The sequence below is a fragment of the Schistocerca gregaria genome, chromosome 3 (genome assembly GCF_023897955.1).
Source record: "Schistocerca gregaria isolate iqSchGreg1 chromosome 3, iqSchGreg1.2, whole genome shotgun sequence".
In the NCBI taxonomy this organism is placed as follows: Eukaryota; Metazoa; Arthropoda; class Insecta; order Orthoptera; family Acrididae; genus Schistocerca; species Schistocerca gregaria.
In genome coordinates this window covers 754,000,070-754,012,421 of record NC_064922.1, presented here as the reverse complement: position 1 = coordinate 754,012,421, position 12,352 = coordinate 754,000,070, and the positions used below count along the sequence as shown (strand labels likewise).

At 41.3% G+C, this 12,352-nt stretch overlaps 1 protein-coding gene across 1 annotated transcript in view; it reads right to left on the bottom strand.

Annotated features, from left to right (window-relative positions):
* LOC126353931 (high affinity cationic amino acid transporter 1-like) overlaps positions 1-12,352 on the bottom strand; it is a 139,568-nt gene that overhangs the window by 45,859 nt on the left and 81,357 nt on the right. The window contains exons 9-10 of the mRNA XM_050003192.1: positions 12,023-12,162; positions 1,873-1,975 (exon numbers count right to left, since the gene is read on the bottom strand). Of these exons, the coding sequence (XP_049859149.1) occupies positions 1,873-1,975; positions 12,023-12,162 (243 nt within the window). The remainder of the gene's footprint in view (positions 1-1,872; positions 1,976-12,022; positions 12,163-12,352) is intronic.

Here is a 12,352-nt window from a genome sequence, read left to right as displayed (position 1 = left end):
CATACCACAAGGCTGAATACTATAGATAAATTTAACAACCTCTCTGGAGCTGTATATGTAAAACAGCAAATAGTGAAACACATATACATGTGCAGGTGAGGCTGCAGGTAAATGGCAGTCGTGGAAGGACATTCTGAGCCAGAATTGGTGAGTAGGGGCAAAAGTAATGTGGCCTTGAAGCCATAGAATCAGCATAGGAATCATCATGGGTATCAGTATTTGCAACTAAGCTGTGGAGTTCAGCCACCCAAGCCTGATAAGACTGATTGGTATGTTTATGATATCAACAGAACTCGACATAAGCCACAGTAGCATGCATGTGTTTATGGTAATAGTTAGACAACAACTTACACATTTTGTTGAACAAAAGTGACACTGGTTCCTGGAATGGAAATAACTGGCACAACAACTGATAAATCCAAAGGGAGATCTGAGAAAGAAACAAAGTTTTACAAATGTTAGCATCAATGGCACGAAAAGCAAGGAAGTGTTGCTGATGCTGTTTCTCATAAGCTTCCCAGTCTTCAGCCACATCACCTAGAGGGGGGAGGGTAGCAGGTATGCCAAAGGCATGCATAGTCAACATGGCCATCAAATTCATGGTAGAAATTGGAGCCTGTTACTGTTTAAGGAGAGACACGAACACTGCCTCAATAGACACGAGAACTGAGCAAACAACCTAATTAAATGAGCACATGGATGTGAACACACTCATCACTAGTCATGCCATAATGCAAGACACAAGTAATAGTGCAACCATAAAGAACAAGAGTTTATTAATCCACATGCAAGTACACACATGCTCAGGAACAGTATAATGAACAGTAGAACAGATCTGAGGATGAGAGCCTGCTGTATTATCCTTATACAGGGAAGAGCTATGGCAGACAGCACAGCGAGTGCTGTGCCATGTGCAAAAGTTGTAGGTAGCTTCTGGTGGCTGGCCTGTGCAGAGGCTGATGGTGGTTTGAACGTAGCATGCTGGCGGACAAGTCCGCAGCCCTTGTTCAAGCGTTATGTGCAGTTATAGCATGATCCATTTAGGGGCAACTTACAGTTCTCAGCCCTATAGTCCAATTCCAGGAAGTTACAGCCTAGCTAGTCACAGAACCTTCTAAATCTCTGGTTTGATTTTCTCAATCAACTCAGAACCAGGGTGCCATGATCACTTTGATCGACAATACTGCAAATCATTAGATTTGTTGAAACTCTGTGAGCAAGCCTGGTTTTCTAAACCCTCTCTGCCAGTCATTGTAACAACCCAAGTACTACCTTGAGCATAGATGACAGGCATCATTTGTTCCAAAGTGTGCCACAATCTCCAGTTCCCTTGCTCCCATTTCTCTAACAGCTACCATTATATGCTAATTTTCAAAATGTGAATGATTAATAGACCATACCCTTTATCATTTGCCTCCTCTTGACACAGGACAGAGCAGGCTTAACTGGCTCAGTTTCATTGGAAGAAACTCCTCAAAGTTACTGGTTGGGGTGGAGGGGGGGCAGGAGGGAGGGGGTGGTATACTTCCCTGAGTTCGCTCTGCTCACTATCTCCCATGTACAGGGTCACCAACACACAACTCACAGTCAAGTGGATGAATAATGATAGATCCTGTACTTCTTATAGAAGATACAGGATTCACAGTAAAGAATAATACCTGAGGTACCTTTGGTGTCTCTTGGGATCTCTTCCAACACACCCTTTCACAGCCTTCCAATCATATGATATTAGTCAGGGTGATTTCCAGCTGTTTATGGATGCCAGCTAACTACCCCTGTGTTCAAGAATAACATTCACAGTGGGGCCCTACCTGCTAATGAGGCAAATATGTTTTAATTAAACAAATAATTTAAATAGTTGTAAGTATTTACCTTAAAAGCAACACACATGCAGCGACCATAGAATATGCTGTCAGTGTTCCTATTGACAGCATGCTAACAAGCTGATCCACATTGAAGATGAGCGCCATAACAGCTGAAATAAAATTATAACATTTTTATATTTAACAAAGAAACATTGACTGCTACAGCAAATCAAACATGCTGGCACTAACCTGAGAATAAAAAAACCATATTCTGATGGGTATTGGGATAGCAGCGATTACATTATATGCAATAATGATAATACATACAGATGAAGGTACTGCCATTACTGTACATCAGTGTTCTGGGCTCTGAGGGTTCTTCAAAAAACTAAAGCCTTTATCTTTCTTGAAGGCTATAATAAATAAATTGGCCATGCAGGGTAGCCGTGCAGTCTGAGGCACCTTGCCACAGCTCATGCAGCTTCCTCCATCGGAGGTTTGAGTCCTCCCTTGGGCTTGGGTGTATGTGTTGTCCTTAGCATAAGTTAGTTTATGTTATATTAGGTAGTGTGTAAGCCTAAGGACTTATGACCTCACCAGTTTGGTCCCATAGGAACTTACCACAAACTAAATAATTTGTCTGACTATTATGGCCAGCAGCAATTAAGCATTCCAGTCAGTTATATTTAGCTAAGATGGGAAAAGTACAGTTTCATATACTTTTAATTGCTCATGTGGCATCAAAATTCAGAAATAATTCATTGGAAAAATAACACTAAAAAAACTTTCCTAAGAGTACATTGCAGACAATAAATTAAATTATTTATTTATTAAAAACAAAGATTCCAATATATATATTATATATTTTTCCCATGTGGAAGTTTCTTTCTATTTTATTTACATCAAATTATTTATTTAAAAATACTGTTACAACAACACAATTTCAGTATTCCTTTGGGATGGGAAACAATTACAATGAAAGCTGAGAAGTGTGTTAACATCTGGAACTGAGTATCTTTTGTCAGGAAGAGAGAGCTTTATTTAATGCAGAGCACAGGTTCCAGTCACGACAAATTTGGTGTACTACAAACAACACTGTACAATTCTTCATTTTTTTCTGCAAAATGCAAAGAAGTGCACTATATACAGAAATTCCATGATTAAATCAAAGGTGGTTTGGAGTACTGCGTATATGAAATGAAGAAACTCTCTAGGGCATATGATATTCAGCTTGTTGATGGTAACTGCTGCAGTTCTGTCTGGTGAAGCAGCAAACCCCTGTGACTGTCTCAGCAAAATGACATCACAGGAGGGGTGACAGAAGAAACTCAGTAATAAGTGATCTTGTGCAAGAAGGTGTATTCAGTACACTAACATTGCAGACATTTCTGCTCAGGTCATCTGAAAGAAGAAGTTGCCACATCACTATGGCACAGCCAGGGCTGTGAAGTTGCTGACATGATGGAAAAGCTGGGGCAATGATGTCATGGTTGGCCAATGATCATGCATTTTGCCTTGATCTTGTTATAATGTAGAGGGCACAACTGCTGCCATTTGAGAAACAACAGTATACTATGCTTGTATACACTGGGGTGACAAAAGTCATGGGATAGCGATATGCACATATACAAAAGGTGGTAGCATTGTGTACACCAGGTAGAAAAGGTCAGTGTATTGGTAGAACTTTCATTTGTACTCACGTGCCTGATGTGAAAAGGTTTCCAACATGATTATGGACACACAATAAGAATTAGCACTTTTTGAATGTGGAATGGTGGTTGGAGCTAGATGCATGGGACATTCCACTTCAGCAGTTGTTAGCAAATTCAGTATGTGGAGATCAACTGTGTCAAGAGTGTGGTGGGAAAGCCAAATTTCAGACGTCACCACTCAACATGGACAACGCAGTGGCTGAAGGCCTTCACTTAACAACCAAAAGCAGTAGTGTTTGATAGAGCTTAGAGCTGTCAGTACAGACAGAGAAGCAACACTGCTAGAAACAGCCATAGAAGTCAATGTGGGATGTACAACAAACATATCCGTTAGGACAGTGCAATTAAATTTGTCATTAATGGCCTACATCAGCAGACAATTGATGAGAGTGCCATTTATAACAACACTTCATCACCTGCAGTGCCTCTCCTAGGCTTGTGACCATATTGGATAGACACTAGAAGATTGGAAAACTGTGTCCTCGTCAGATGAGTCCCAATTTCAGTTGGTAAAGGCTGAGGATAGGCTTCAAGTATGGTACAAACCCCACAAAGCCATAGAACCAAGATGTCAGCAAAGGGCTGTGCAAGTTGGTGGTGGCTCCATACTGCTTCCCTTTCATGCCCCTCTACTCTTATAACTGCCATCTTGTTTCTGTACAAATTGTAAATAGCTTTTCGCTCCCTGTATTTTACGCTTAAAACTTTCAGAATTTGAAAGAGAGTTTTCCAGTCAACATTGTCAAAAGCTTTCTCCATGTCTACAAACACCAGAAATGTGGGTTTGCCTTTCCTTAATCTAGCTTCTAAGATAAGTCGAAGGATCAGTATTGCCTCATGTGTTCCCATATTTCTACGGAATCCAAACTGATCTTCCCCGAGGTCAGCTTCTACTAGTTTTTCCATTCATCTGTAAAGAATTTGCATTAGTATTTTGCAGCCATGACTTATTAAACTGGTAGTTCAGTAATTTTCATATCTGACAATGCCTGCTTTCTTTGGGATTGGAATTATTATATTCTTCTTGAAGTCTGAGGGTATTTCACCTGTCTCATACAATTTACTCACCAGATGGTAAAGTTTTGTCAGGACTGGCTCTCCCAAGGCTGTCAGTAGTTCTAATGGAATCTCGTCTGCTCCCGGGGCTTTGTTTCAACTTAGGTCTTTCAGGGCTCTATCAAACTCTTCACACAGTATCATATCTCCCATTTCATCTTCATCTACATCCTTTTCCCTTTCTGTAACATTGCCCTCAAGTACATCGCCCTTGTATAGACCCTCTATATAATCCTCCCACCTTTCTGCTTTCCCTTCTTTGCTTAAAACTGGGTTTCCATCTGAGCTCTTGATATTCATACAAGTGGCTCACTTTTCTCCAGAGGTCTCTTTAATTTTCCTGTAGGCAGTATCTATCTTACCCGTAGTGAGATAAGCTTCTACATCCTTACATTTGTCCTCTAGCCATGCCTGCTTAGCCCTTTTCACTTCCTGTTGATCTCATTTTTGAGATGCTTGTGTTCCTTTTTGTCTGATTCATTTACTGCATTTTTATGTATTCTGCTTTCATCAATTAAATTCAATATTTCTTCTGTTACCCAAGGATTTCTACTAGCCCTCGTCTTTTTACTTACTTGATCCCCTGGTGTCTTCACTACATCATCCCTCAAAGCTACCCATTCTTCTTCTACTGTGTTTCTTTCCCCCATTCTTGTCAATAGTTCCATTATGCTCTCCCTGAATCTCTACAACCTCTGGTTCTTTCAGTTTATCCAGGTCCCATCTCCTTAAATCCCACCTTTTTACAGTTTCTTCAGTTTTAATCTACTGTTCATAACCAATAGATTGTGGTCAGAGTCCACATCTGCCCCTGGAAATGTCTTATAATTTAGAACCTGGTTCCTAAATCTCTGTCTTACCATTACATAATCTATCTGAAACCTGTCAGTATGTCCAGGCTTCTTCCATGTATACAACCTTCTTTTATGATTATGATTGTCTTCCACATACAACCTTATTTTATGATTAGCTATGATTAAGTTGTGCTCTGTGGAAAATTCTACCAGGCAGCTTACTCTTTCATTTCTTACCCCCAATCCATATTCACCTACTACGTTTCCTTCTATTCCTTTTCCTACTATCTGAATAATTTCTTTTATCTCATCATACATTTCTTCAATTTCTTCATCATCTACAGAGCTAGTTGGCATATAGACTTGTACTACTGTCGTAGGCGTGGGCTACATGTCTGTCTAGGCCACAATAATGCATTCACTATGTTGTTTGTGGTAGCTTACCCGAACGCCTATTTTTTTATTCATTATTAAACCTACTGCTGCATTACCCCTATTTGATTTTGTATCGATAATCCTGTATCACCTGACCAAAAGTGTTGTTCCTCCTGCCACTGAACTTCGCTAATTCCCACTATATCTAACTTTAACCTATCCATTTACCTGTTTAAATTTTCTAACCTACTTGCCGACATTCCACACTCTGATGCGTAGAACGCCAGTTTTCTTTCTCCTGATAACGACGTGCTCTTGAGTAGTCCCCGCCCGGAGATCCGAATGGGGGACTATTTTATCTCCGGAATATTTTACCCAAGAAGACGCCATTGTCATTTAATCATACAGTAAAGCTGCATACTCTTTGGAAAAATTGCGGCTGTAGTTTCCCCTTGCTTTCAGCCGTTCGCAGTACCACAGCAGCAAGGCCGTTTTGGTTAATGTTACAAAGCCAGATCAGTCAATCATCCAGACTGTTGTCCCTGCAACTACTGAAAAGGCTGCTGCCCCTCTTCAGGAACCATACATTTGTCTGGTCTCTCAGCAGATGCCCCTGCATTGTGGTTGCACCTACGGTACGGCTATCTATATTGCTGAGGCACGCAAGCCTCCTCACCAGCAGCAAGGTCTATGGTTCATAGTTGGGGGGGCGGGGGGAGAGGGGGGAGGTGAGGGAGGTTATGGTCAGCTAATTGAAGACCATCTGCAGTCATTCGTGGACTTCAAGTTACAAAACAATGATGGACTTTTTATGGATGACAATGTACCACCTCAGTGAGGTGTAATTGTTCACAACTGGAGGTGTAATAGTTCACAACTGGTTTGAAGCATATTCTGGATCATTCAAGTGAATGATTTGTCCACGCAGACCACCCAGAATGAATACCATCAAACATGTAAGGGTCATATTTGAGAGGTCAGCTCACACACAAAATCCCGCACCAGCAACACTTGTGCAATTATGAATGCCAGCAGATGCAGCATGGCTCAGCATTTCTGCAGAGGACTTCCAACAACTTGTTGAGCCCATGTCATGATGAGTTGCTGCACTACAGCAAGCAAATGGAGGTCCAACATGATATTAGGACTTACCTCATGACTTTTGTCAACTCTATGTATATACTGTCAGTTCTAGACAAGCATCATGCAGGCATCACCAGGAGACCGCTATGAGAGGAGGTCTACACTATTTTATGCTTTGAGATGGTTCAGCAAACAGCTACCTCCAAATTCTGACTCCATTAGCCGAGAACCTGCTGTCTCCATGTTGCTGGATAACTTTGAAAAGCTGTTGCCTCTTTCTCCAGAGATCCAAAGTTCATGTCAGAGCTGTCTAGCTGCTTCTGTCCACCACTGCCTGTGTGGACAGAAGCTGTACCTTTTCATCATTACTTGTTTGGGCACATGTCCCCATTGTGAGCAGGCATGACCATGCTGGGAACTACAGTGATCTCTGTACTCCTGCCAGATGTCTCAGCTGCCTGTGCTGGCTGGCGGAGTCTGCTCTGCCTTTGGAGTGTTGACCATGACACCTCACCAGGTTGCCACCCACAATCCTAATGAGTGTCAAAAGAGACTGCTTGTTTACCTCATTCATGCTTTGCAAACTGAGTTCTGCCTGCACCTAGGGAGGCATTGTCTACCTTCCACTATAGTGTAACAGTTGTAGTTTGTTATGGAGTAAAAATAATACTTAATATTGATGTCTTGGGTTGTCAGGTGTTCTGCCGAATGTCAGCATCGCACTTGCACAATATTTTGGTAACATACCTCGTAACGTTCATCGATTGTAACCTGGTCCAGTATTTTTGTCTGTGGCCTTCCCCCTCCACCAGTGGTTACTGGCATTCCCTCTGTGGCCTGCACCCACTTGCTGTAATCTTCTGGAACACTGCCATTCTGTTTTCCATCCACTGCTCTAAAATGGCTCTGAGCACTATGGGACTTAACATCTGAGGTCATCAGTCCTCTAGAACTTAGAACTACTTAAACCTAACTAACCTAAGGAAATAAAGATTCCAAGACTTACCAAGCGGGAAAGCACCGGCAGACAGGCACAATGAACAAAACACACAAACACACACACAGAATTACTAGCTTTCGCAACCGATGGTTGCTTCTTCAGGAAGGAGAGGGAAATACGAAAGGATGTGGGTTTTAAGGGAGAGGGTAAGGAGTCATTCCAATCCTGGGAGCGGAAAGACTTCCCTTAGGGGGAAAAAAAGGACAGGTGTACACTCGCACGCACGCACGCACGCACACACACACACACACACTCACACACACACACACACACACACACACACACACACACACACACAAATTGTGCCTGTCTGCCGGCACTTTCCCGCTTGGAAGTTTCTTTCTATTTTATTTACAATAACCTAAGGAAATCACACACATCCATGACCGAGGCAGGATTCGAACCTGCAACCGTAGCAGTTGGGCGGTTCCCCATCCGCTGCAGTTCTGGCTGTTCAATCTTTGGTCTGGAGCATTTGGAATTCTATATGAAGTACTAGGTGTTCCCTATGCACTACCCTCCCACTTGATACGATCTGCCGGAGCATTGCCATTGCATTTTTGTTCTGCTGTGGGTCTGGATATTCCCTCTGTGGTCTGCACCCTTTGTTTTCCACCTGCTATGGTTCTGGATGTTCCATCTTTGGTCTGCTGATTACTACACTATCTCACCCAGCTTCTAACTCACAGGTGGAGCACTTTGTGTGTACATTCAAGCCCCAGATGACAAAGTCACATTGTTAAGTTTTCTGACTACATACCAGGTAATGTTGATCAACAGGTGCTCTCCAACAGAACATTTGCTTTGGTGGTAGCCACAGAGTTTCCTGGATCTGTAACACTCTGAGTTGCATGCCTCAGGCCACTGTTGCCTGCTGCATTTTCCTAAGGGGTTTTCTGTTTACACCCAATCCTTCAAGTGGTGGCTAGGATGGCTGCCAGGTGTTGTGGTGGGTCACAAAGCTCAGCAGCTGATTGTGGTGGATGTTGGTAAGGAGCATCTGACTTTCAATGCCAGTCAGTTGTACTCAGACCCTATTAGAGTGTCATCACTTTGGCCTTCAGATAAGCTGAGTGGCGGGGTTGATCATGACGTCATTCCTCAAGTAGGCTACCATTTCAAGCAGTGTGCCTCACTGTTGTCATCCTGTCTGTACCCTCCACCATCCTCCCATCACCTGCAGCCTTGGGACTCAGTGCACCTCTGTCCACCATAGTGCGATTTTGACATGTGTGTTGACATGGTTAAAGTATAGCGTGCATAGCAAAATGACATTATCCAAAACCAGTGCCAAGACATCTGTGGTGCACCAAGGGACAAAGACGACAGGTGTGAATGATGGATGTGGAGATGTCTATGGATGAATAGATGTTCAACTTTTGAACAACTGACCATACAGATCAATCAAGGGGCTACCAACAATGTCTCCTCCACAACAGTTCAATGAAAGTTGCTGCATACAGGCTTCTGCAACAGGTGCCTAGTTCATGTACCCATGCTGACTGCTATTCATCAGCATCATAGGCTGGAATCTGCTCACTGGTACCACACCTGGACATCCACTGGTTGGTGACAGGTGGCCTTTTCAGATGAATCATATTTTATGCTGCATTTGACATATGGCTATTGGTGTGAACAGCATGAAATGTTTGAAAGCAAACACTCTGCAACAATTGTTGGAAGAGTCCAGGCCAGAAGCATTCCCTGGGTGATCTCGACATACTGGAAGGTGCAATGGATCCACACAAGTTTGCGTATGTCCTCGTAAACCATGTCCACCCTTGCACATAGTTCACTTTTTCCTCAGCATGATGTTCTCTACCAGCAGGGGACTGCAACATGTCACATAACTTGTAATGCACACGTGTGGCTTGAAGAGCACCAGGAAGAGTTTAGCATACTCCCCTGGCCAACAAATTCCCCATATTTAAACCCAGTCAATAATCTGTGGGATTGCATTTGTTTGACCACAGATCATCAACAAAGGAACCTAATGTAGATGGCAGTGCCACTTGAGTCATCGTTGCTACACATCCATGTCAGTACCTTCCAGGAGCTCATTCCATTTCTTCTTGCCTGTTTCGCAGTGGATCACACTGAAAAAAGTGGCTATTCAGGCTTTTGGCAGATGACTAGACAGTGCATAAAACTTTGTATATTTTGTTAATAATCTCTATTCTACAATACTTTTAATCTAAGAAAATCAAAGTGATGGCTTAACTTTTCTAATTAAAAGTTATATTCTACATTGTGAATTGTGGTTTATACATACATACTCTAAATCATTTGACTCAGGTACAGGAGGCAAAACCATCAAACTGTGGTAAAATTTCACCATAAACAAAGATCAGTGATACTAACAAACAGCACCATAGTCATCATACAATTTTGTTATATATACATACAATAAAATCTAATATTTAATTACCCCTTGCTCAAATTATCATTTCATACTCTATGACTTCTTCTATTGAATAATGACATTTTTCCCACAGAACCTGCTGTAGCCTTGTTTTTAAAATTTCTGGCTTAATATTGAATATTTGTTTGCCCATTAACATGTTTTGTATTGTCATCACCATATACTGTGGAGCCCGTCCATATAATGTCAACTGGTGTGTGGGTGGCATAAAATCATGTTTATGTCTTGTATTAAATGTATGGTTAAAATGATTATCCTCAAATAATTTTTGTTTGCTGTATAGGAAGACTATAAATTTATAAATGTAAATGGAGGGAACAGTTAGGTTTTGTAGTTTCTGAAATAATGGGCGACAAAGTATCTGTTTGCTGTGCAGTGCATACGTATTGGACAAATTTCTTTTGCAATTTCAGTTTTTGAGATACACTACTTGAATTTCTCCAGAAAATTATCCCATATCTAATGACAGATTCAAAATAACTATGATAAGCAATTTTTCATGTACTCAAGTCAGTGGAATTTGTTAGTATTTGCATTACAAATGCAAAACTGCTTTTTTTATTTGATAGGAACTCAGTATATGATTGGAGCTCAAGTTCTTATGCACATTTAGTCCCCAGGATTTGATCATGTCAATTTCTTTCACAGGTAGATTCCTATGTTGTATTTTAATTTCCACACATTTTCAATATTTGGTTTTGAAATGTACCATATGGGCTTTTGCATCCAGCCAAATCAGACTACTGGAAGTGGCTGTTTAGTTACTGAAGTTATTTTCAAAGGGCTCAAATATTCAACTTGCAAAGTGAACTACAACTATACTGCTTGACAAAAATAAAGTGAATCACCCAGAAGGGAAAGAGGAAACAAAATGAAACTTCATGGGTCGCAAGGGTTTGAGATGCAGCGTTTATAAAATCGAGTCAAATTAACAGAGAACTTGGCAGTATGAACCCTCTTACCAGTATGATGTGTCACCTCTTCTGGCCTCAGTGCATGCCCTGATTCTGTTGGGAAGAATATAAAGACATTGTATCCTCTCCTGAGGCTGGTTAGGCCACATTTTCCATGAGTCCATGCTTCCCAGTTGTGGCACCACTCCAAATTTGTGTTGTGGTGTTAACAGCAGCATACACATGGAATGGTAGTTCCCTAGCCTCTGACCAAAGGTGCAGGATGACACAGTACACAGTATATTGCGGGAAATCCATTATTTATTCTTGGATGGCAGGTGCAGAGATGAAAGGGTTACAATATGGTTGGTGCACAAATGTAATCAACTGGAATATTAATGACAAGTATGCCTGTCCTCACAATCTTGAGCAGTCCAATATTGGGCCACTGTCACATCTGAATGCCCCAAAAACAGATATTGCACAAATCAGTCAGCTAGCTAAATAAATGTCGGTCCCAATGATTCCCCTTTCAAGTCTGTCAGGTCTTGATAATGCTGACTCAGATGATAACACAGCATTTCTGTGTTCCTCATGTTGAATGATCAACATCTGACACTGTTCTCAGCCTCATACACCATACCAGGCGTGATAATGACACTAAACATAAACAATTCTAATGCACCTGGTGACCTTTCCACCCAACACAGAAGACTGCAGTTCTAATCATTTTCATATTCATCTATGGGGTGTATGTGCACAAAGCTAAATTGACATCTGATGAAATTTTCTGGCTGCTCCTCTTGTTTTGTCAGGCACTGTAAATATGATACAGTCAACAAGAAAAAAGTTGAATCAGAGTTAAAATTTCAATTTTCATACCTGTGATAGTGCCAGCACAAATTGTTCCAATGAAAGGAGTTTTAAATCTATGATGCACCTTTCCCAAAAATGGAAAAAGCAAACGATCTGATGACATAGCATAGATTATCCTTGGAAGTGGGAACATTGCCCCAAGGAAACTGAAACAGAGGTGACCAACAGTCAAAATCATTCTCTTAAAATGCAGTCAGAATTTTATTCTGTCTTGTTTACAGTTTTTAGGAATTTAATTTTTTTTAATGTTCACACAAGTATTATTCTAAGCAAACCACAAATGTGATCCAGAAATTTTAGTAGGGAAAAACAATTAACTAAAACTTCCTGGCAGAT